At 40.2% G+C, this 26,486-nt stretch overlaps 2 protein-coding genes across 3 annotated transcripts; one reads left to right on the plus strand and one right to left on the minus strand.

Annotated features, from left to right (window-relative positions):
- Positions 1-751: 751 nt before the first annotated feature.
- On the plus strand, positions 752-11,920 carry fbxo31 (F-box protein 31). Of its 2 annotated transcripts, XM_033967853.2 has the most exons (10): positions 752-1,195; positions 2,338-2,409; positions 2,610-2,696; positions 4,376-4,452; positions 5,059-5,226; positions 5,305-5,379; positions 5,468-5,577; positions 5,709-5,862; positions 7,275-7,636; positions 9,037-11,920. In XM_033967853.2, the coding sequence occupies exons 1-10, from the start codon at positions 832-834 to the stop codon at positions 9,257-9,259; spliced, it is 1,692 nt and encodes a 563-aa protein (XP_033823744.1). In that variant the 5' UTR covers positions 752-831; the 3' UTR covers positions 9,260-11,920. The 2 variants fall into 2 exon arrangements, with proteins under 2 accessions (XP_033823744.1, XP_033823743.1); XM_033967852.2 differs by lacking the exon at positions 2,610-2,696 and having other exon boundaries at positions 758-1,195.
- An 18-nt stretch (positions 11,921-11,938) lies between these two features.
- LOC117372108 (cocaine esterase-like) lies at positions 11,939-19,461 on the minus strand. The gene is made up of 13 exons (XM_033967854.2): positions 19,267-19,461; positions 17,861-18,053; positions 17,640-17,778; positions 17,405-17,538; positions 16,249-16,402; positions 16,071-16,175; positions 14,954-15,052; positions 14,745-14,888; positions 14,593-14,673; positions 14,368-14,512; positions 13,829-13,978; positions 13,625-13,697; positions 11,939-12,583 (listed from the first exon to the last, which is right to left on the minus strand). Exons 1-13 carry the CDS (start codon positions 19,346-19,348, stop codon positions 12,403-12,405), a joined length of 1,680 nt encoding a protein of 559 aa, XP_033823745.1. The 5' UTR covers positions 19,349-19,461; the 3' UTR covers positions 11,939-12,402.
- Between the last annotated feature and the right edge of the window lie 7,025 nt (positions 19,462-26,486).

Here is a 26,486-nt window from a genome sequence, read left to right on the forward strand (position 1 = left end):
GAATTTGTTGAAGCTTTATTAATATACTGTACGGAAAACAAAGGGAACAAACAGTTGAGTAGAGGCTTAAAAACACAACAGGATAAATAATAATAATAATAATAATAATAATACTCATCTTACTACATTATAATGAGCAGACAGAGCTCCCTCTGCTGGTCAGTTTGCTGTATTACCGCTGTACCTTCTTGGTCTATTATTGTTGTTATATCTAATCTGAGTTCTACCCATGGATCTGTTAAAATTGCAAATTGTAAACTAAAAGGTAAACTGAGTAGCTATGTGGGGCTTTAAATTAAAGGAGAAAATAATTTAGGTGTACTGTATATGTGTGCATATATGTGTATATGTGTATATATATGATATGTATGTTTGTAGGTGTATATGTGTGTTTATATAGGTGTGTGTGTATATGTATGCATGCATGTATGTATATGAGTTTGTATCTATGTAGTATGTTTTTTTGTACATGCTTGCACATGTGTGTTGATCTTATGGAGGAGGTAGGACGTCACCAAGAGCTCGGGATTGGGGTTTCTTTAATTTAATTTAATTTTCCTTTTTTGTGGGGGGAGGGGGAATCTTGTTCTTGTTATCTTGATTTTGTTATTATACAAATAATAAAAAAAAAACTGATCGCAGTATTTCTTTATGTTTGTCCTCGCGCTGGGGGTTTGTGCTTCAGTAGATTCCTCAAAGCTGCGCAGACGCGTCTCTGGACTTGACTGTGTGTTTTCTGCTCATGCTCCGTGCGCACAGGGACAGGAGGAGTGGATCTGGCTGCAGCTGATATATTCTCATGATGTAATGCTGCCTGTTTGGTGACTCCGGATGGCTGTTTGCGCGCGGCTCTGCGGAGTGGGCCAGTCCCGAAGGTGCCGCAGGCGTCAGCGGCAGAACCAGCAGGACCAGTGCAGCGATTCGGACATGGACGAGGAGGAAGAGGAGCGAATCGTAGCGCTGAGGCAGAGCGACGTGTGCGGAGGCCCGGAGAGCGCACGCACCGTCACTGCAGGGCCCCGTGACGCGCCTGGACCCCTGCGCCCGAGAGCTCTGTCCGAACTACCGCCCGAGCTTCTGGTGGAGATATTCTCTACGCTCCCCGGGACAGTATTACCGAATGTCGCGCTCGTTTGCAAGAAATTCAGGCAGATTCTGAACACAGAAACCATTTGGAGAAGACGGTGCGTGGCAGGTAAATACGCGCCGGATCCAGAGGGACTGTGGCGCTTCCTGTGTCGGGGTTCGGTCCTTGGATTTATTGGGTTCTGTCTCTGGGGAAACTGAGGAGGGAGTGTCTACTTAAAAGCCCTTTATTGATTTTTACTGGGAGGAAAAGTGCATTGTAAACTGAAGGCACCATTATGGATTCATGACAAAAATAGACAAAGCTCTTGTCCCTGTCTATAGCTGTGAATGTAGGGCTAAACTTGCCCTTGTGTAGGCCCTGGGTAATATTTGATAACAGCTCCTCCCTCCCCCCGTAGCCCCTCCCACCACGACTATAGAAGACTAGAACATGACCAAGGACTACAGTGTTTTGGGGCAGTGGATTATAGTGTTGATATTACACTGTAGGGACAATAGGAATAGTAATAACAGACAAAAAGAACAAACATGGCCACACTTACACTGAACCTTAAACTTTATTGATCCATAAAGGAAATCACTTGTCCATATTAGACTACCTCACAAATTGCATTGTTCTGTTTCATATATTTTTATTGACGTGTGAACAAGTATTCTACTGTCATTTAGACAACGAATGCGTGCACACCTTCTCATTTTTATTTAACAAAAACTAAAACGTAAAAAAATAAATAAATAAATCATAAAAACCTTGAGTGGATAGACGGATACGAAGAGCAACACACAATAAATAATACAAATATTATAAATTATAAATAAAATATTAATGGTGGTAATAATAATAATAATGAAAAAAAAATACAATTAAACAGTTTTATACAGTTTAAAAAAGTCAATAAATACCCTTCTTGGAATATCTAATCTTCTCCAAGTTCAAAAAGGACCTAACCTCATTAATCCGTTGAGTGCTGGATGGGGAATTTGCTGTTGTTGTTCCCAATTTAAGAGGAAATAGCATCTTGCAACAGGAAACAACAAAACAACAACAAAACCTGTAGCTGTAAGGTTGAATAGTGAGGGAAGTCTCCTGGACGACACAAATCTAATTCTTAATTGGTAAAAATGGTAATAAAAGTCTTAATAATAGTCATAGTAAATAAACTGTCAAAAAGGGACAGATTTCTTCCAATTGTAAAATACATTGCTGTAAATATAAAACTGCTGTTCTTCTCTTTTGTTTTATTACAGAGTTCGGAATGAAGGAGGATCTGCGAAAAATGGAAGTGGGGGCAGTGTCCAGCAGAGACCTTTATGTTAAACGTAAGTTGCGCAAAGACACTTCCACAACATCTATAACAAACGCAGAAATGCTTTTGTCTGGGTTCACCGTTCTGTTACATCAGTCTTTGCAAATACTAATGATAACCCTTTACACTCAAAGCTTCCATGTGTAAGGTCACACACACAGTCGAACCCGCTGGTTTGTGGGTTACACACACGGTCATGTTGTACTTGTCCAGGTGTCATTCCGAGGGTGAAGTCTGGGCGCTTTATGAAGCTCCTCCCGGATTACGAGCACATGGACTATAAAGATGTGTACACACACTGTATGTACTGCAGTGCCCTGGAGGGATGCAGCATGAGGTGCTGTGTGAGAGGCTTGTTGCTTTAAAGTGTCAGAAAATAGACCTGTCACGATAATTACTATATCAACTTATTATTTAATGTATGAAAGCTGGAACAATACATTTTGTGGGTACAGTTTCTTTATAAAAACTGGCCGATTTTGTGTATTTTTGTTCAACATTAGGGTTGGGTGGTGTTGACAAAATTGAATACATTGATATTCATGTGATATTTTAACAATGGATCGGGAACGTGCTAAAATGTGCCTGTAAAAGAATGGGCCGTAAATGAACTGAGAAAATGCAGAAATATAACTTTATGCTCTTGTTTGGAAGATTACACTTGATGTTTTTGTTCATTTTATATTTATATAGGTACAGCAGGAAAACCCGTCTTTCCCTATGAGGAATTGTAAAGTATTTGAGCTGCAGAGGGTTGAAAAAGTGACTTCTAATACTGTATTCTAAAGATTATTTGTCTATTTAAAATTGTTTACTGGGATTATGTTGCATTAATGTTGTTGTGTCTGTGGCATAAAGTAGTTTCAGTATTGTCGTTTATCACAGTATATCTCTGTAGTGATATTGTGTGCTTCAAATTGTGTTATCGTGACAGGCCTAACCGAACGTTTACACACATTGACTTGTGAGTGTGTTTACTGCTGTGTAAATTTGATACGAGAGTTTCACATTTTGAACAGTAACAATCGTCTTTTTGTCTAAAGCTGCACTGAGTAACCTTTCTGGTGGGTGGTTTGCCATCTGCTCGTCTCCTTTTTTCTCCTTTTTTTATTGCTTTGCCTGAAATGTTCCACTGTATGACATTAAAGTTATCTATCTTGCTTTTATTCAATTACAGATGTTTTGTTTTGTTTTATTGCTAATGAAATACCTTAAAAACACTGATATTGCGAGTGGGATCGTTTCTCCATAGATCTGGCCTGTAACTTGGTCTGATGGCATGACCTGTTTAATAAACTTAATGCCCTACTGTGTAACATTCCAGGCAAAGCAAACCTACTTTCATGGAGACAATCAGGTGGTGGACGCTCTACCGTTAAAGGTTCTATATTACGCAAAACTGACTCTTGTGAGCTTTAAGTCGTGTTATAATGTTATTACCTCCTCAAAAAGTTGTGTTTTGTTTCATTTACACATGTTTGAGTCACACTTTATTATTAGTCTGTAACATCTCCAAAACTCAAAACGCTCTGTTCCACCTGGTGATGTCATCAAGTGGTATTTTTCAAGTTAACAGCTCCTTTTACCTTTAGTTCAGTAGAGATTGGCAATTCCGGGTCTGAAATGATCCAAATGATTCTAGAAATTAAGGTGCGTGGAGTTTAAAAACACAGCGGAGCACTTCCTGTATCACCACACGATGACATCACAAGGTGGAACAGAGCGTTTTCAGTTCGAGAGAACAACTCAGCCTAAATATGCAGGTGCGTTTGTGCGTTAAACATGTGTGAATGAAACAAAACACAACTCCAGGTCTGTTTGTGATGAGGAAACAACATTATATCAACATAGATCAGGAAATAGTTTAATATGGGCTCTCTAAAGTTACATAGTGCATCTTTAAATTAACAGCGTGCAATGAAGTTTATGTAGTATTTTAGGAGCAGAAAGTTATTCTCATGCTGTTGCTCTCGTTTCAGTGCTTCATCCTTACAGGCATATTTTGGGCATATGGCAGCCTGACATCGGGCCTTACGGAGGACTCCTCAATGTTGTAGTAAGTGAGCATACGATGTGTTATGTCTGAAACAACCACAGACTGTATAAAGAAGTAGACGGAGTGAGCGCGACGTCACCCACAGCGTTCGGCTCCAGTCAAATGAAGCTCATCGAGGCTAGAGCGGTTATAGCGGCGAATTTCGAGCTGAGTTGCGCATTAGGAATTCCAACCGAGAGTATCGTAGCAACCAAAGAGCCAATCAGGAGCGAGGCTGTTGAAGGTAACGCCTATTCCCGCCCACACCGCTAGTTTAGCAGGGAATCAAACCTGTTGCTAACGCTAGCGGGAGTGACCTCGGGCAAAGAAGGCGCCTGATTTTTTCTGTTATTTATGTTCATTTCTTGATTTATGGACAAAATAGTGAGATAAAAACACCAGGGACATGTTAATATGAACATTTTAAGAATATTGAGGTTCACTGCAGCAGTTACAGAGCGAAGGGTGACAGTTTTCTGATGTAAAATGAATTGGAGCCAGAGTCAAAGAAGCTGGAAGTGCGACCATGATCACTTCCTATTTGAAAGTTACGCCCTTTTATATATACAGCCTATAGAAATAACCCATAACCTTGATCACAGAGGTTCATGTGTTGTGTTCCTCCAGGTGGATGGGCTCTTTATCATTGGCTGGATGTATTTACCACCTCACGACCCACGAGTAGAAGATCCAATGAGAAGACGGCCCCTCTTCCGGATTCACCTGTGGGAAAGTAAAAAGGCTACAGTTGAATGCATGTACGGGCACAAAGGGCCGCATAAAGGAGATATTCAGGTAAATCCCACACACCCTCAAACAAGGTTAATGATGCACAGAAACAGGTCATCCTCAAATATATGTCACTATTATTAGACTGTCAAGAAGGACGAGTTCTCCACAAAATGTAATCAGACTGATCACCACCGCATGCCTGGAGGCCGGCAAGAGGTAGGTCATGGAAAGATTGGGATTATTTGAAATATTCGTATTAATAACCTCCTTTTACAATAGACTCTTTGTGTCTGCTCGCTCGTAGGAGTTCAGGACGTGGCTGGAGGAAGAATGGGGACGAACACTGGAAGAAATTTTTCATGAGCACATGCAGGAGCTCATCCTAATGAAGTTTATTTATACTAGTCAATACGAGTATGTTTGCAACTTTCAATAATTACAGTAGTAGTTTGAAAGCTCCAATATGACAGTGTGTATTTCCTGTATAATGTCTGTGTACTCCCTCAGGTCCTGGCTAATGTTTTATTCTCTTTGTTCTTCTTTAGTAATTGTCTTACATATCGGCGGATATATCTACCACCTCCGCTGCCTTCAGCCCTGCTACAGCCAGGCCTTTTTAAGGGCACCTATGGCAGCCACGGCCTGGAGATTGTTATGTTGAGTTTCCATGGGACGTCGGCAAGAGCCACTAAGCTCACAGTGAGTTATTATCCTCATTTTGTTTGATCGTGTTCATGGTTATTTGCGGAGCGCGCATTGAATCACAGCTAGTACTTTACTTAGGGCCAAAGTTGTTTTATTTTATCAAAAACATACCCGGAGGTGTGTTTTGTTTGTCCTGCATATTTAGGCTGAGCTCTTCTCTCAGAAAGAAACAGAAAGAAAGAATAAACTGGAACACAGGTAGAACAGAGTATTTTAAACTTCTGAGATGTAAACAGACTAATAACAAATCATTATTCAAACTAAAAATGTGTGAATGAAACACAACACAACCCCAGGTCTGTTTTTGAGGAGGTAACAACAATATAATATGGCTTAAAGTTTACAAGAGTCCATTTTGCATAATATAGGACCAAAACTGTCTTTATTTGTGTATTTCTCACAGCAATTCAGTGCAAAGCATGTATTCTGTCATTTGATGTTAGAAGAAAGCCAAATATACATAAATTTAAAGGGGATGTATTTTGCAAAATGGACTTTTAAGAGCTTTTAATCATGTTATAATTGTTTTCCCTTTTCATTTATTCACTTGTGTATTTAGAGTGATTCATGTTTCAGTAATGTTTATTCTCCTGCACTTTATACTTGGTTATACATGTAGGAACCAGCAGGGGAGAATCTGCTGCTTGTGAACTACAGCTATTCATAGACTGGTCCGACAGCAGGGTCCAGCAACACATCACTTTGTTTTGATGATGTTTACAATGACGCACCATAAAGAGGCAGAAATCAGCAAACTTGTTTCTTGTATTAAGCCTGAAATCAATGCTGCAGTTTAATATGTCCACTTAAAATAATTATACACAGTTGTAGGCCTGTCACAATAAACACTAAATCAACTTATTGTTCAGTATCTGTTAGACAGAACAATCATATTTGGAGGTCAATATTTATCAAGGTGATGTTTTCTTAGTACTAATCGGGAACTTTTTGTTATTTTTCCTGTTCTAAGATTAGATTTAAGCTGTTGAGGGTTGAGTAAATAACTTCTATGACTCATAATAGATGCAAACTAACTACAAGTGTTTCAATCTGCTGTTTATTTATGCGTTTTTAACCGTATCATACATTCAGAACAGTTTTTTGGAGATAATTCTAGGATTATTTTGTCAGTGGCACAAATTAGTTTCAGTATTATCGTTTATTGCCTATATTTTCTTCAGCAATATATCGTACTTTAACATTTTTTATCGTGACAGGCCTACACATGTGCCGTAAATTATAACTATAAGACAAAAGTATTACATGTCTAACTCTACCTTAACCCTCTACTATATAATCAAAAAGATACCACAGACCACAGCTTGTTTTTTGTACCAGCCACGTCAACCAAAGTCAAGCCAATATCTATCATTAACATGCATTTTGTCTTCATCTTTGTTTCACAGGGAGACCCCAATGTTCCTGCTGGACAGCTCACTTTAGACGTCGACCTGAGCCGACCTGTCGTTCTTCCGGACCTGGAGAGCCAGCGCAGTATCGAGGAGCTGTCCCGTCTGGTCCTGGGGGTGCATGCCGAGGTGCAGAGGGAGATGGAACAGCAGGCGAAGGAAGCCTCTACTGCAGCTAGCACCAGCACAGAAGAAGGTGCGTGTGGCGGAGAAGAGAGAAGTCCAGACCAAAGTGCTTCCTCAGAAAACTGCCAGCCAGAGTCCAGCGGCAGCAGTAATCCACCTGAACTCCAGCCCTTTGTTCTGCCTTTGGGGGTGATGGCTCGCAATGAAGTGTACCCCCGCACCTGCAGGAAGTGGTGAGTAAGATTTGAACAAAAATAACTAGTAATGGAGCTGAACAAGCTCGCTTACCTCTTGGCAAAGTAGCATGCAAAGCAAAGCACAGTTTGTACACAAAGTAATTCAAAGTGCTTTACAGAATAGGAAAGACATTAAAATCACAATACGACAAATCAAAATATAAATAAACATAAAATGAACATTAAAACAGAAGAGTGCAGAATAAAAAAAACTTTCAGTCATATGCACAGCTGAACAGAACCGTTTGGAGCCTGGATTTAAACTTTGTCCAAGTAGAGGCCTGGCTCACATCTTTAGGAAGAATGTTCCAGGTTTTAGCTGCATAAAACTGAAACACTGATTCCCCAAGTTTAGTCCTGATTTAGTCCTGCTTCAGTCCTGGTTTAGTCCTGGTTTGGTGCTGGTTTAGTCCTGTTTTAGTCCTGGTTTAGTCATAGTTTAGTCCTGATTTAGTCCTGGTTTAGTCATAGTTTAGTCCTGGTTTAGCTCTGATTTAGTCGTGGTTTAGTCCTGGTTTAGTCCTTGTTTAGTCCTGGTTTAGTCCTGGTTTAGTCCTGTTTTAGTCCTGGTTTAGTCATAGTTTAGTCCTGGTTTAGTCCTGGTTTAGTCCTGGTTTAGTCCTGGTTTAGTCCTGGTTCAGTCCTGGTTCAGTCCTGTTTTAGTCCTGTTTTAGTCCTGGTTTAGTCATAGTTTAGTCATAGTTTACTCCTGGTTTAGTCCTGGTTTAGCTCTGATTTAGTCCTGCTTTAGTCCTGCTTTAGTCCTGCTTTAGTCCTGCTTTAGTCCTGCTTTAGTCCTGCTTTAGTCCTCCTCCTGTGAGATGGTTCATGTGGCTCATGTGGGAGATGTTCTTTGGTGCTGGTCCATGGAGAGACTTGTTCACACTGAGCTGCTTTAAAGTCTCTGAGCCACAGGACACATGTGCTCGTACGTAAAATTCCCATTAATTTTTCAAAGAAAAGATTTTGAGTTTCACTTACTTGGGACTATTCACATACATTTATTTACCATATATTTCTGAAGATTTATAGACGGCAAAGTTAGAAAGACATTTAACAGAATTTTAATAAAAATACGGGGACATTCTTCAAAGACATTAGTTACCACACGGCTGGCTAACTTCATTCCACTTAATATTTGAATGAATTAAAGGGAAATTTACTTACAGAACCCAAACAGGCTTCAAAGTGGATAGGACTGTGAAGTTCTGTGAAGTTTCATAACTGGACTTAAAAGGAATAAGGTGTTGTAGTTATCTCTTAAAAATGAGCAAGGTGTTGAGGTACTGAACCCTCAACACCTTGCTCATTTTTAAGCTATCTGTGCATCTATTTTCACTATTTCATTATTTGTAACTAATAACCGTGCTATCATAGTCTTTCTTTCTTTCTTTCAGTTTTTATGGTACTGGCCTGATCGCTGGACATGGATTCACGAGTCCGGAGCGCACCCCAGGGCTCTTTGTGCTATTTGACCAGGACCGATTTGGTTTCATCTGGCTGGAGCTGAAGTCTTTCAGTTTGTACAGCCGCCTCACGGACCACCTGCCCCACGCTCAGGCCCCTAACATGGAGCGCTTTGAGGCCATGCTGCGCAATATGCAGTCCTGGACATCCTGATGCATCCAGCTTTAAGTCTACAGTGACGTGCATATGGAGCTGTGACCCACCACTTGGTTCTGGAAGTAAATTTCACAGTTATTTTTGTCATAGACGTTCTGAAAAAAAAATGATATTACAGTTTTGGAAGGTTGCTTGAGGCGAATCAGCTATGTGGTAACTCATGATCACAAGACTTATCATGGTATTTAAAATCTGTTTTTGAAACTTTATAAACGGCTGAGTTGCTGGAACATTTGGCAGAACTGTGTGTGATTTCTCAGTCGTCCAGGTGTGATCCATAACAAAAGAAAAATTCAAATCTGTCGACTGTCCAAGCAAATGTGTGGCTTGGATGAGCAGCGCAACGTCTTTACTCCTAGAACTTTTTATCCATTTGACAGATTTGGGTTTTCCTTTAACTATTTGGCAAAATCGTAAGTGTTTAAAGTGTTTTTTGACTTGAAAACAACCGTGTTATGGACATTCGTTACCACGCAGCTGGTTCGCCTCCTTTGGACCTTTTAAACTATTAATATTTGAATTTTCCGGGAAGTCTATGGGAAAAAACAACGCCGGAACAGCATGGGACTCCGAAGTGAGCGGGACAGTCGAGCTCCATTGGCCCTATGAATGCACGTGTCGCCTCCTTTGTCCTTTCGCTTGACAATGTTACGACCGCATTTGCTGTTGACCTTAACACCACTGGTTATATCTTTGTTAGCATCAATATACCCTTTACTGTCGAATTAAGCTAGTTGCGTCACCTCACGTTTTGCGCCAATCTTCCTCAAATAGCTCTTTCGATTGGTCTGTCTCATCCGCATTTCTCACCTCGTATGACCTTACGAATAACACCAGGCAGCATGATCAGGTCACTATAAATACGTCTATTTATCCCCCGCCCGAAGAAAGTGAATGAGCATTCTTAACTCTTCTTATTGATAGAAGTGTACGTGCCTCTGACTATTACAATCATGTCTGTACTTGATAGTGCTTGAAGGCCTCTAATGTATTCTACAATTATAGTATTTCACTTGTTATTTTGCATGTTGCCTATTATTCATATTACGGTATTATATCTGACCCGGTATCATTAATTACACGACATTTCGGTTAACAGACAGTATTAGACTTATTTTATCTTCGCCACAAGTCATTAAAACACAAAATATCTATGTAAATACAGTATAAAGTAGAAGTATACTTTTCTACTAATGTACAACGGCCTAGTGATCATGTAAAGTGGACTTTATGATAACTTTTTCTTGGCTGCAGATCGCTTTCTTAGAGTGATATGATATTGATCTTTGGACCCTTCTGTAGTGAGATATACTTGACAATGACAACACTTCTACCACGCCCAACACATTACACGGGTCAAAAGTGTACCGGTGTTTAGTAATAGCCTAGAGATAAGCTGTATTTATTTAATGTATCAAAATATACAATTTATGTGCTTTTGACGAGGTGTCTTATCTTAACAAAGTATTGCATTAGGTGTTTGTTTCAAATTGGCTGACACGATGTTCGTATGGCTGCGCATCTTCATGAAGTTATCGTTGAGTTTTGCCAAAAAAATATAACTGTGCAAGCTTAAAGGGCCCATATTACACGATTTTCTGATCTATGTTATGTTGTTTCCTCGCCAAAACAGACCTGGAGTTGTGTTTTGCTTGATTTTACAGGTTTAACGCACAAACACACCTGCATATTTAGGCAAACAGAAAACACTCTGTTCCACCTTGTGATGTCATCATGTGGCAATACAGGAAGTGCTGCACTGTGGGGTTTTTTTTCCAACTCCATACGCCTTCACTAGAATCATTTGGATAATTTCAGCTCTGGAATTGCCAATCTCTACTGAACTAAAGGTAAAAGGAGCTGTTAACTTGAAAACTACCACTTCATGACATCACAAGGTGGAACAGAGCATTTTGAGCTTAGACAGACTAATAAAGTGTTACTCAAACATGTGTGAGTGAAACAAAACACAACTCCAGGTCTGTTTTTGAGGAGGTAACAGCCTTTTAACATGGCTTAAAGCTCACAAGAGTAAGTTTTGCATAATATAGGACCTTTAACCTAATTTAGCAACCGATACTAAAGTGCAGCTCCGAGTTGCGCTCTATATGTAACTTTTCTGGTAGAGGCACGTTACTGGCCTGTCCGCACGTATATGTTATTGCTTCGTATTCCAGGAAATCAGTATCATCTACATGAAGATAAGGAGCTGGTGGAGCCTCTGCCTGAAACGCTACGTCGTGTCCCTTTGAGTAAAAGTCTGTCTGTCTCATTATGGCCTGATGGTAACGCCCAGTAGCTTTTTATCTACTCCAAGTGCACTTTTCTGGGCTGTAATCCATTCAGAACCACTGGCCTGCACTTTGAAAATGACAACAGCTTTACTCATTTGTGCAAAATTTTGTCAGCTCATTTTGTCAGCTATTTTATTAATTTATTGAAATTTTAATGTGTTTGTTGTATTCCTTGTGTGAACCCGTGCGACCCATATGTACACAGCTTTCAGAATGATTTGCCTTTGATTGTCTAGTTTACATGTTCTGCTTTTAATGCCACTAGCCTAGTCTAAATTTGATCCATTGAATTGCTCACTTCAAACTTCAGGGAGTTTTGAGCTTAAGCGCTATTCTCGGTAAATAAATTTTAAAATCAACAAAATGTAGTTTGTTTTCTTGTTTTCTTTTATTGTATAGCTTGTCAATACTAAAGTTACAGTGCAGTTCTCAAGTTTTGCTCCAATTGTGGCAACATCTTGGTATTTAGGTGTCGTTTAACTGCACAAATGCGCCTCCACCAGGTCAGAAGAAGAAACAACATATGTAAAGAAGTCAATGTGAAAAAACAAATATTCACACAAAATGAAATCCCTTGAGAAGCAGGTGAGAGATTTGACAAAGCAAACTACTGTTCTAAACAAAGTAATACTTCAAACTTTGACACAGAAAACAGCACCTAGAAGATTAACAAAAATATGAACTTTATATTCGTACTTATTTATATCTAAGTCACAGTATTGAGTGTTTGGAAGTGCACAAAGTTTAGGTCAGCCTTCCATAATAGTTTGGTTTGCCAACTCTTAAGTTCAGTGATTTATGTGTTTAGTTATTTAAAATTATTTTTTCTGCATGTGTCCAGTTGCTCTATAACTCCATGTGCTCTTCCTTCTTGAGCTCATCCAACATCTTTGGAAGAGTCTGAGTCAAGAACACAAATCTCTCCTTCCTCAGCTGCTGACGGACCACCTGCTCTGCCTCAATAAACAGGTAGTTCTCCTCTTGTCCATACTGTGGCCAGTGCACCAGGCCATCCCCGTTTGGAGACCTACAAAACAAAGTGAGCATGTCTGTATAAGATCTCTGTGGAATCCCTCAGTCATCCAGATGTGATCCATAAAATCCATAGAATTGAGAGGGGAGATACAGAGGCAGTTTTTGTTAGAAAAGATAATCCTTTGAACAGGAATGAGGACCTTAGACATAATTTATCCCCTATTTATAACTCCATCCTCAGACTGAAATCAAAACAAGGAAAAGGATGTGCTAGTCAGGATGCTAACAGGTGTGAGAGCCCATTAGAGGTCTGAACGATTATGCAAAATATGGCTCAGGCACATTTCACACTTAGTGTAATTCATTAGACCTAGCCCACAAACAGAAAATGTAAACAAACAGGTGTGAGTTTCAGTGTAGTTAGCTCCTCCTTTCAGACAGATATAAGGCAGTGTCCAGCAGCAATCTGACCAGAACTGAAGAAGTGGCTTGGATAAGCAGCGAAACGTTTTCACTTTTGTCCATTTGTCAGAACAAGATTTTTTCTTTTTCTAAGTCTTGTCATGGCCCCATCTTGACTGCCCCCTTGTGGCCGAGTATTTATTTGTTTTGGTCTGTGCAGGTGAAGCTGAGGAGCCATCAAGGGCCCGACACACAGCACCTGTATAAGAACCTCCTACAGCCACTAGCTTGTGCTGGTCACTCCCAGACCTGCACCTGCCCTGCACCTGCCCTGCACCTGCCCTGCACCTGCCCTGCACCTGCCCTGCACCTGCCCTGCACCTGCCCTGCACCTGCCCTGCACCTGCCCTGCACATGCGTACCCGCACCATTTAGTTTATGTTCTCTAATTTAACTCGCACCCTACAACACGCTCTCAGACTATCACACACGCACCTACAGCCTGACATTTCCACACCTAATTAAACTGCCTTAAAGTATGAATACATTTTCTAAATAAATACTAACTTAATTGGCAACTGTTGTTTTGTGCATTGCATTTTCGGGTCAGCTTAGAGCCAGGTTATAACCAGGCACTTGCATTAGTTGTTGGATAAAAATAATAGTGGTAAGTTTTGGTGATGATACTCACCCAGTGCGAGCAAAGTTTCCCCAGTATTTCATGACAGTTTGGCTGATGTCTTCCTCCTCTTTTGAGCACTCTTCTACAGTAAGGAAGGGAATTGTTTTAGTCAAAAATATAGAACCAATAACTGAACAATCAACTGGGCCAAGTTAGTTTGAATCAGAGTTTGCAGTATGAAGTATTTGGGGTTAATATAACTGTTTCTCTTACCTGTTATTCTGATATGAGCAGTTGCAAAGCAGAATCCAAACACAGTAAAGAGATCGTCTCCGTGGTCTGCTCCGACAAAATCTGGCCTAATTTTCTTCAGTCTCCGAGGGACAAAGTTATATTCATAAACATACACAGGAGCTCCAGCCTCTAGATATAAAAGAAGCATCAAAAGTCATATCTATATCAACATAATACAAACGTGTGTTAATCAGCTTATCATTCTATTTAGATTAATGTTGAACGAGTGAGATAGCTTGTATTTACATATTAAAAGACAGATTAAAGCATTCTGAACTGAGAATCAATCTGGGATGGCTCTCAGTGAAAGCAATCAGAAAATGTGGAATGTTATGGCAATTATTTGAATTTGATTGGTCAAAGTGTCACAATGACAGAACAAGCCAAAACATCTTTCCTGGCCACAAATGTACAAAGCACTTGCACCTTCTGTGCGTTTTTTTCTCACTTTTTGCACAGTTTTTGTTTGTTTGCTTGTTCAAAACACACATTTCACATATTTTTAGCAAATATCAAACCTGTATGAGCGTTTATAGTTTTCAGTGCAGGAATGATGAAAATAAAATCCCCAAGAATATCAGTGAAGGCCTTCCGGAGTATTTTGGGATCCTCGCTTTTTCCTGTGTATTCATCTATGATCAAGTTCAGAGCTACATCTTTGGGCTTTAAACAAAAACATGTACAGTTAGAGCAATGCCAAATTGAAAATTGTGCCAAATATTGTTCCCAGGATGCAATCTCACTTCAGAAGGGTAGAAGATGGACAGTATGCCTTTAATTTCATCCCGAGTCATTCCCTCTGTCCAGTTCTTAGGCGCCATAAACTGTGAGAATAATAGAGAATTCATACAGCTGTATGGTACATCCTTAAAATCAAATATTTGAACTTACTTACACTGGGGAGTATCCAGCCACCTTCGTCGCTTGTTACACCGGTCATAAAAGGAATTTTTAGTAGCTCATGGTTACGGAACAGTTCATCTACAGGTTTGGTCAAGAAAAGTCCATCCAGAGTTATTGGATATCTCAGTTCTGGTACCTACATCAGAGGGTAAACAAAACATGTGACACGGGCCAAAAAAGTGACGGATAAAAACAACATACCTCTGTGAGTGGCACTAGTTTTTGTAGATCAACATTTTTCATGCAGTTACCAATAATTTCAGGACTTTCAAGGCTGCAGCCAGACATGTTTGCTGCCATCTAGAAAAAGTTCAAAAGTATTATGAGTTGTATACACTGTGTTGTATTACAAGACACTGATATTAAAGGTCCCATATCACGCTGTTTTTTGATCTATGACATAATGTTGTTTACTCGTCACAAACAGACCTGGAGTTGTGTTTTGTTTCATTCAAACATGTTTAACACACAAACTCTGTGTATTTAGGCTGAGTTCTGCAGCACACTTGGCCCACCGTTACTCATCAGCTCCCTCAGGAGTCCCACAATCGATAGGACTCCTCTTTCAGTCTGACACCATCCCTTACTTTCGGTGTCCACTGCTGCAACAAGCACCGCAGACCTTACAACCACAGCTAGGAGCAGCCGCATCAATGGAGGAGGAGAACATGGCCCACTCAGAATTCATGTCCCCAGCCTTCCCCAGGATCTGGGAGAAACTCTCCCGGAGGTAAATGTTGACGACTCTGCTGACAGAGAGCTCTGCCAGACGTTCCCAACCGACCCTCACAGTACCCTTCGGTCTGCCAGGTCTGTCTGGCTTCCTCCTTCGCCAGCCAATCAAACTCATCACCAGGTGGTGATCGGTTGACAGCTCTGCTCCTCTCTTCACCCGAGTGTCCAAGACACGTGGCTGGAGATCAGATGACACAACAACAAAATCCTTCATCAAACTCCGGCCTAGGGTGCCCTACAACAAGCCGATAACGCTTAACCTCCAACACAAGCTCAGGCTCCTTTCCCGCAGCGAGGTGACATTCCATGTCCCCTGAGCCAGTTTCAATGTCTGGAGATCTGGTCGTTGAGGCCCCCCGCCTTTGTCTGCCACCCAGATCCCTCTGCAGTGACCCCTTGTGGATGCTCCTGCAGGGGGTGGGTCCACAGGAGAACGACCCCATGTCGCTCCTTCGGGTTGTGCCCAGCCAGGCCCCGTGGAGAAAGGCCCGGTCACCAGACACCCGGGTAAAGATAATCCAGGCAACGTTCACAAGAATCAATTTTGCGTAATATAGGACCTTTAATTAAAGAAAATACCAACCGTTGCAGTGATAAGGGGGTCCATTTGCAACATATCATAGAGTGCAGCTGTGCCACTCTCTGCAATTCCACCATGGAACAGTCCATTTGTCAAAGGTGAAAGGAACTGTTCAATTAAATATAGACCATAAGACAAACGTAGACATAATTAAAAATACCAGCTGATGTGAAGATCCTACCAGAAAAGACACGCTCATTCCTCCAGCAGACTCCCCAAATATAGTGACTTGATCTGGGTTCCCACCAAAATTGTGGATGTGCTGCTGCACCCACTTCAGAGCCTCCACCTGATCCAAAAGACCAAAGTTTCCAGCCATGTCTTTCTCTCCAGTACTGAAATTAATAAGAGAGTTCATCATAAATGTTGAGATGTTAAGAGTCAAATATTACGCAAAACTGACTTGTGAGTTTAAAGCCATGGTACAATGTTGTTACCACAAAAACATACCTGGAGTTGTGTTTTGTTTCATACTGTAAATTTCGGTCTATAAGCCGCTACTTTTTCCCCACGCTTTAAACCATGCGGCCTATACAACAGTGCAGCTAATTTATACATTTTTACTGCTAACGGCCACCGGGGGGCGATCTCTAGCTCTAAATGCAGACATGGTGAGACAGACATGGGGAAAGATTATGAGCTGAAGAATACACTTTTGATTGTGAACTGTCATTTTGCGCATCATGGAAAACACACAAAGAAATGCAAATGATGCAGCTTTAAGATAAAGGCAATGGATCTGTCCATTTCCGTGCAAATATCTCATGCTACAACATGAAAACCTGCAGCTTATATTCAAGTGCATCTTATATATGTACAAAATTGATTTCCTTTTAAACTGTAAGTGGTGCAGCTTATATTCAGCTGCATTCAATAATCCAAAATTTACAGCAATCCTTTATTATTAGTCTGTCTGCATCCCTAAAGCTCAAAATGCTCTGTTCCACCTTGTGATGTCATGAAACGCTAGTTCAACTGCTACCTCTTACCTTTTGTTTCATAGAAATAGAGAATTCCAGGGCTGAAATGATCCAAATTATTCTAATAAAGGTGTATGGAGTTTAAAAACATAGTGAAGCACTTCCTGTATTACCACATGACATCAAGAGGCGGAACAGAGTGTTTTCTGTTTGAGAAACGAGTACAGCCTAAATATGCAGGATTTTATTGTTAAACATGTGAATGAAACACAATATTTTTGATGAGGAAACAACATTGTAACAGATCACAAAATAGCAAACGTAGTCAGGTATGATGTCATATTCTCATTAGCATGGATCATCAGTTCACTCCAAAAGGGAAACAAAAACTGAAAACAAAAGTCTCAAATATTTTACCTGAGAAATCCCAGAAGTCCTAAGCGATACTGTATCATCACCACCACCACATCTTCATACGCAGCCAACGCAGAACCATCATATGAAGAAGCTGCACCCGAAACAAACCCTCCACCATGGATCCAAAACATAACCTGTGAACGGCAATCATAATAATAATTGTAAACTTCACTTATATTATGATCACATTATATTTATAGCTCTCTCATGTCTTATCTAAGCTGCTGACTCTTACAGGGAGCTTGGTTTCAGGAGCTCTGTTTGCAGGAATGTAAACGTTGAGGTAAAGGCAGTCCTCTGAAATGTCTGGGAGTTCTATTGTTACTCCTACTTTAGAGTAAAGTTGTTCCAAGAATGCTTTACTTTGAATACACCTAAAGAGAAGAAAATGATTTTTGTGTGTGTGAATTGGGCTACTGGAGCTTACACACTACTTGCTCATAACAGGTGTCTTACATGGGAGGTTGTTCAGTTGCATCTTTCACTCCACTCCATTTTTCTACAGGCTGAGGTGGAGCAAGTCTAAGAGCTGGGCCCACAGGCGGCTTAGCAAACGGGACTCCTAAAAAGGCATGTGTTCCAGTCTCTTTGCCTTTCACTGTCACATATGTGCCTTTCAAGCTTCCCAGAGACGTATGAACAACAGGAGCTGTAAAGAAATGACATGAACATTTATGGACGATAAACATATGATACAGTCCTTTTTTGTGATATTAGAGACAAAATAAACAATAAAACACATTAGACATTTTGACTTGAGGGAGTAGGGCGTGCATACATAAAAACAATAAGAATGGCGTCTGTTCTTCTTCTCCGGGAGTGTAAATGTGCGTATGTGTGTGTAATACAACAGGAAAATAAGAAATAAAAGGAAAACAATGGAGCATTAAGAAAGAAGAGGAAAAAAATGAGCAAGGTCTTGATTCTTTCCTTTCATTTTCTTCAATTTTTTTTCTCTATCAAATGCTTAAATTCACCGTCGTACCGATTGATATTTCTCATTTGTGAACATTTTTTCAAGTGAAGGTCTAGGATATCTAACATCAAACCTGAGGAAACCTGGGGAATAATATAAGCCTGACAGGTTCTGGCAGGTTCTTTTCTTTGGTCACTCATACCTGTCCTAACCCCCACAGCATGAGGCTGTTGCACTGACCAGAAAGTCAGGTCTGTGCAGAACTAACCAAAGTGCAAGATGTCCTGAAAATGACCTCGCTCGCTCTCTCTTTCGACCTTGCTCTCTCTCTGTCTCTCACCCCCTCTCATTCTCTCTCTCTCTCACTCTGTCTCCCCCCTCTCTCCTCTTTCTCTCTCCCTGTCCCCCCTTTCTTTCTCTCCTCTCCCCCTCTCTCCTCTTCCTCCCTCCCTCCCTCCCTCCCTCCCTCTCTCATTCTTTCCCCTCTCTTTCTCTCCTCTTCCTCCCTCCCTCCCCCTCTCTCTCTCCTTTCTCTCTCCTCCCCCTCTCTTTATCTCTCTCCCTGCCTCTCTCTTTCTCGCACCCCTTTCTCTACTCTCTCTTTCTCTCTCACCCCTCTTTCTCCTCTTTCTCTCACCCCTCTGTCTACTCTCTCTTTCTCTCTCTCCCTGCCTTTCTCTTTCTCTCTCACCCCTCTCTCTACTCTCTCTCTCTCTCTCTCTCCCTCTCCTTTTCCCTCTCTCTCTGTCAGCTCGTTTGAAAGTTTGCATTTGCAGGTTTGTAAATTATAACCATAAAACTAAAATGCCAGACACACTGTGACCCACATTCATCCCACACCAGTGCAGTGCAAGAGCTGTTGTGCAATTCTCTCTAGTGCAAACAAATGAAAAGAAAAACTAGTCCAACACTCAGATGCACACAGAAGACAGCTGAATCTACTCACCAGGCTGATCTGTGCTGTCACCTTGAGCATGTAAAGAAAGTCCCAAAATGAAAGTTAGTGTGAAAAACGTACAGAGCGTCATGGTGCCACTGCGAGAGAGTGAACCAAGAAAGCTGTGACTGAACGTCTCCTCTTTTTAAACTCCTCTTTTTTGCAATGGGAAAGGTGGGAGGGGTTCAGTCCTTCTGCTTCTGTACAGACCTTTGCCTTTGCCCTGGAAGCCTTTGTCTACACTTGGTCTACTGCTGCTGTGTGAATGGTTATGGAGATAATTATAGAGATCATTTGAGACTTCAGAACCTGTATAACTGTATAAAGGTACTATATTACACAAAACTGACTCTTGTGAGGTTTAAGCCATGTTAGAATGTTTTTACCTCTTCAAAAACAGACCTAGAGTTCTGTTTTGTTTAATTCACACTTGTTTGAGTCACCCTGCATTATTAGTCTATTTACACGTCCAGAGGTCAAAATGCTCTAGTTCAGTTGAGATTAGCAATTCCAGGCCTGAAATAATCTAAATTCCTGTATTACCACCAGGGCCTTTTCAGCCTATAAACAGACTGCTTAGGGCCCCGAGGCCACCAGAGGGCCCCCAAGACCCCATACATTTATATTGAAAATAATGACTGGAAGGTTTTTTTTTCTGAAAACTAAATGGCGTTCAGGTGTTTATATTAGTTTACATATCCCTCTTAAACGATTAGATGTGTTTTATTTCCTGTAGCTAGATTTGTGCTGCCTACATTTGTTTTTAATTGGGCAGTTGTGTGGACAGCTCTGTGTGGACAGCTCTGTGTGGACAGCTCTGTGTGGACAGCTCTGTGTGGACAGCTCTGTGTGGACAGCTCTGTGTGGACACCGTGTGAAGGGCCCCTCCCCTCCAGGTGCACTCTGGGAGACTGAGGCAGAGGGACATTTGAATGGGTGTTTTACAAACTAAAAGACTAAAAGTTAGTGAAGTTCAGTTTATCTAAAGCACGGGGCAAAGCATGAAGAGACCAGAGGAAGATTGATTTGGGGAAAGAGAAACTTTTCAGAGAAGACTCGAAATATGTCCCATTTTACACCATTGGACCTGCAGATAAAACAGTGAAACTGGAAGTGTATAATTCTGCAGGTAGGACACACCTCAGAGGGACAGAGGACACACCTCAGAGGGACAGAGGACACACCTCAGAGGGACAGAGGACACACCTCAGAGGACAGCAGGTGAGTCTGTTTGTGGTTGTGCCTGATCCTTTTGTCTCTACACATCAGATGATGTGAGTGGTTAAAGTGTCACTGCTCCTGTGTCGATTCTGGCTCAAACCTCTGTCACATCTGCTGGACAAAAGAACGACCTGTGAACGACTCCTGAGTGCGTTGTGAATACTCATATAGTCACGCACCTATACCACTGCAAAACGTGTGTGAGTACTTCATTTTGAGAACTGGCCGATACTGAGTAAAAATACTGTTTCCAGACATTATTTTACAGGTGTTTGATTATAATAGTAAATCTAATTCACTTCATAGGATTTTCATAGTATAGCCTCTTCATCTTAGAATTCTTACCTTATCTACTGAAATCGTTGTAGTATCTGGCTTTAGTATTTACCACTTCCTCTTTGCAGACTGCGCTCCGAGCTAACTGCTAATGAGCTAACAGCTAATGAGCTAACTGTTAACGGGCCACTGTTAGCATAACAGTGAGTGTTGTGTTACTTTTACCAGGGTCACACTTTCACAGATATGTTCATGCCACTGTGCCTCTTTTTAAAGCTCTGAACTCACTCTGTTCAGTCTAAAATGTGTTTGTCAATTATAATAAGTGACACTTCAGCACAAGCAAATAATCACCAGCGCCACTTAGCAACGTTAGCATGCTATTATCATAAACACTGCGCTGATCTCCTCTGTGAACTATTAAAACCTTTAGAGTCCTATGTATTTGTATATTTCATGTGACAGTCACAAGCTGCAGTTCCTGTTCCTGTTTATGTGACGATATGATTTTGAAGTAAGTGTACTGTTTTTCTTCATTATTACACATTATTTCGCTGGTGTCACTTATACTCCACTCACCTCTCTCCTACAACGATATGTCCAGTTGACAGATTTAAATTTCGTCTTTAGTTATGTCCAGGCTGTTTCTGGATCACTACTTTGTGCTTCTTGAATGATATGATTTTGAAGTAAGTGTACTGTTTTTCTTCATTATTACACATTATTTCGCTGGTGTCTCTTATACTCCACAGCGATGTATAGTCCGGAAACTTCAAGGCTTTTAAAATATAACCGTTTAGCCTGGAATGTTCCACAGTATGACATTAAACCTCTCTGCATGGACACAAGCAGTTAAATGCCACCTAGACCTAGTTAAAAGTCAGGTTCATCACAGCCATGCATTTAAATGAATGGAGGCGAAGGGATGGATTGAGAGGCAAAAGTAAAGTGCTGGTGACATACAGTAGGTAAAAATAAATATGACATAGCCCCACAGTCTCTGTTGACATTTCACTTCAGCATCAAAATATCAAATGCCCTTAAGTGAATGACTTGTAGATTAAAGGTCCTATATTACACATAATGGACTCTTGTGAATTTTAAGCCATGTTATAATGTTGTTACCTCCTCAAAAACAGACCTGGAGTGGTGTTTTGTTTCATTCACACACTTTGTTATTAGTCTGTCTCTCTGTTCCATCTTGTGATGTCCTGAAGTGGTAGTTTTCAGGTTAACAGCCAAGTTTTACCTTTAGTTCAGTACAGATGGGCAATTCCAGGGCCAGTTATCCAAAATTATTCTAACGAAGGCGTATGGAGTTTAAAAACACAGTGGAGCACTCCCTGTATTACCACATGACATCACAAGCCTCAGCCTAAATATGCAGGGTCGGTGTGTTAAACATGTGTAAATTAAACAAAACACAACTCCAGGTATGTTTTTCATGAGGAAATATTATAACCTAGACCAAAAAACAACATAATATTGTCTCCTTACATCACTCGTTTTCTGAGTTGCTTTATAACTGTAACATGTGCTCCTTCTTCTCGAGCTCCTCCAGCATCTTTGGAAGAGTCTGTCATGAACACAAAGCGCTCCTTCTTCAGCCTCTAACCGAGCACCTGCTTTGTGTCAATAAACAGGTATTTCTCCTCTTGTCCAAACTGTGACCATCCCCCGTTTGGAGACCTACAACACCAAACAGTGCGCATGCCTAGATAACTGGTTTGTTCTGAGAAACTCTAAGGTGAGGGCCAGTTTTAAGTTTTGCCTGTTTAAAGTTGGAGGTTCAAACGGTCATTCTATTCTGATCAGGTATTGCTCTAAATAATATTGATCTCCAGAGCACTCTACGTCTGCTCTGAATCACGTGACATGAACAGGCAGATTTTTATTCCTTCTGTTGCAAAACAAATAAAGCTGGTGATGACACTTAACCAGTGCGGGCAAAGTCTGCTCGATATTTCATGGTTATGTCTTCCTCCTCTTTTGGCATTCACCTGTAGTAAGATCAAATACTAGTTATCCTTGACCCAGATACTCAAAAGCTACTATATCACTAACATAAAATAATAACTGTACATTTATTTTCATGTGGGTAATGGTCAGGCAGAATCGAAACACGGTGAAAATATTGTCTTAGTGATCTGCTGCAACAAAATCCGACCTTGGTTTTTCAGCATTTTAGGGACAAAATTGTGTTCACAAACATACACAGGAGCTCCACCCTTTCAGAAAGAAAAGCTGGTTGAACATGATCCATTCATCCATTCATTTCTTTCGCTTGTCCAGGGCGGGGTCGTGGGGGCAGCAGTCTAAGCAGGGACTCCCAAACTTCCCCCATCCCAGACACTTCTTCCAGCTCCTCCAGTGGGACCCCAAGGCGTTCCCAGGCCAGCTGAGACATAATCCCCCATTTTGACCACTTGTATCTGCAATCTTGTTCTTTTGGTCATTACCCAAAGCTTATGACCATAGGTGAGGGTAAGAACATAAACATTAGTTGAGGAAAATCTAATATAATTTTGAAAATACAGTACTTTTATGTTATTCCCATCAATTCATACAGCTAAACATTTATTTCCTTTGATTTATTTGCATTAAAATCTACGTTTCTTTACTCCATGGTAGAATTAGTTCTCAGATTGCAGATGATTTGACCTGATTTATGATTTGTATTATCTGTTTTCACAAGACCTACCCGCATGAACTAAATACAGTTAAACATTAATATGGCAAGTTTGTAAACCTAATCTCTACAAAACATTAACAGTGACTCACCTTAGAGTTTAAAAGGTCCTCCATCTGAAATGACATCATCTTTTACAATGTCATAAAGTGTGCGTGTGTGGTGATGACAAACCTGGATGTGTGTCTATAGTTTTCTTTAAAATATCAAGCCTTATTATGCAAGAAACCTGTTAACTCAGTATTTCTCACCGTTAGAACATGTTCTGAATTGCATGCTACACTTGTATTTGTTACTTTAGCTGTTCATAGTTCAGTCTTCTCTCAAATGTTGTTGCTTAATTTGTTGAAAATGTAGACTTCCTACTTCAGACTTAGAATATAGTTAACCACATAAATTACAAATGTTATTTACTCTTGCAATTCTTGTCAGACTAGATAGTTTTCCAAGACAATTCAGCCTTATAGTATCTTACAGCTTGACACTGAGACAGAGGCAAAGCTAATATTATAATAAAATATATTCCACTTCAACACAGCTAGTTATAATTTCAGTAGTGTAAGATCTTTTATTCTCCAGGCCTAGTTATCTGGTCCAGACCTGCATAAGGAATCCAGTGATTTCTATGCACACTTGTCCATCTCACTTTTGGAAGAATAAACCCAACAGGGCTTCGTTAATATCATATTCTCGTGTCTGTGTGTGTGTGTCTGTGTGTGTGTAGCAATGTTGGATGAATTACCTGTTTAAAAATGTACTTAAAGAGTAAAATGTAAAAAGATTTTGAGATGTACTAAATAAAGCTTAATATGTATTGATTTTGATAAAGATTTGTGTTGATTTTCGATCAGTAAAACAAAGTAGTAGGTTAGCCAGGATGCTAATAGGTGTGAAATCACTCATTAGGGGCTTGAATGGCTATTGTCGGTTTCTGTTCTGTTGCATGAAGGACAAGCACAAAGACACGGGGATCATTCCTTCACAGAGTCCTGGGATGACAGGGGCTACAGATAAACAAACAGATAACCAGAATGACCAGAACAGCTGTTATTTTCCGTTAGTGTGACATATGGCCACTACAAACAGAAACAATAGGTGTTTTAAGTTTCAGTGTAGTTTTCTCCTCCCTTTAGACAAATATAAGGCAGTGTCCACAGTAATCTGACCAGCCCTGAAGAAGCGGCTTGAATGACCTGCCAAACGTCTTCACTCCTGCAACGTTTTGTCCTGTTGACAGTTTTTATATTTTTCTTTTGCTATAGAAACAATTGCATTTATTTATTTATTTTTTGGTTTTTTAGCTGTTTTTACTTGTAGTATAGTTCTGTTTGCTCAACTTATGAATGTGTTAAAGATAAAACCTCAGCCTTTTCAACAATAAAAAAATACTTTTTTCAGTCAAAACATAGTGGAGTAGAAAGTATAGATACCTGCTTTCAATAGTAGTGAAATAAAAGTATAAAATATTCACTGTAAAATTGACTTACAAATAGTACAAGTAAAAAGTACACATTTTTGATATCTGTATTTTACTACTTGTATTAGCATTACATTCACCACTTGATTATTTTAGACAAATAGTTCTTTAGATTGTTTTGACCCTGTTGGTAAAAGTGAGACTGCACTACAGTTGAAAAGGGACAAAGTATAGTGAGTAGTGCTTCATCAAAGATAAAAATGGCTCCGCTAACCCCATAAAGCAGACTATTAACACGGCATTATCATAGATTACGTTCAGAAATGTGCTGATATCAATTTATGCATGGGTGTGGTTTAGACATGGGGCTTTGTGGGGTCACACAGCAGAAAACATTCCCCCTTAGAATCTTTTATATTTATCATTATGACGTGAAACTGGGAGCTTGACGTCGGGAGCTCTGTTTGCAGAAGTGTAACTGTTGAGGTAAAGACAGTCCTCTGAAATGTCTAGGACTTCTACTCCTACTCCAAGTTTGAAATAAAGTTCTTCAACATTTTGTTTACATTAAATACATTTTTGGATGTAGTTCCTGATCTTGTTTTTTCTCTCCAACATGTTGTCAGGAACCTGGGGGTTAAATTTGATGAGTATTTGCAGTTTGATAAACATATTGACCGTGTAGTTAAAGTCTTTTTCAGCTTCATCTCCTGGCAAAAGTCAAACCATTTCTTTGTCAAACTGACATGGAAAAGGCCATGCATGCTTTTATTAGTTCCAGGATTGACTATTGTAATGCTCTTTATATTGGAGTAAATAAATACACTCTCCAACGCTTGCAATTAGTTCAAAACGCTGCAGCCCGACTTCTGACAAACACTCGCAAACATAGTCACATCACCCTGGTTCTGTACTCCCTCCACTGACTCCCAGTACGTTTCATTGATTTTAAACTCTTAATGTTTGTTTTTAAAGCTCTTCATGGTCTTGCACCTTTATATCTTTGCAAGATGTTAACGGCTCATACGCCCAACAGAGCTCTGCGTTCTGCCAGTCACTGCTGAAGGTCCCCAGAACCAAAAGAAAACTGGGGTGATCGTTCATTTTCTGTGGCTGATCCCAGACTTTGGAACTCTTTGCCCCTGGAGTTGCGCTCGGTCACTACTTTGTCTCTGTTCAAAGCCAAGCTAAAGACTCATTTGTTCATGATTGCCTTGAGCTAATGACTGTTTTTATTGTTTGTTGTTTTGTATATAGAATTTTTTGTTGTTGTTTTTACATTTTAATACATTTGAAAAGCACTTTGGTTCAGTTTTTGCTGTTGTAAAGTGCTATACAAATAAAGTTTGATTGATTAAATACATCTGGATAAAAGGAAGAATTTTTTTGTTTCTTTTTGTGCAAAGTGACCTACTGGAGCTTACGCACTTTTTGCACACAACATCTAATTCCAGGTAATACGACATCTTCAGTGCAATGAATAATGCAACAACAACCAAGTCCAGTTGTAGATTTTATTAGGGGATTGTAGATGACCGGAGATTGTGGTTCGATGAAGGGGGGATTGGGAAGTGTGGAGTAGATAAGGATTACGGAGGAGTGGTTGTTCTAAAGGGACAAAAACAA

The sequence above is a fragment of the Periophthalmus magnuspinnatus genome, chromosome 6, assembly GCF_009829125.3.
Source record: "Periophthalmus magnuspinnatus isolate fPerMag1 chromosome 6, fPerMag1.2.pri, whole genome shotgun sequence".
Lineage (NCBI taxonomy): Eukaryota > Metazoa > Chordata > Actinopteri > Gobiiformes > Gobiidae > Periophthalmus > Periophthalmus magnuspinnatus.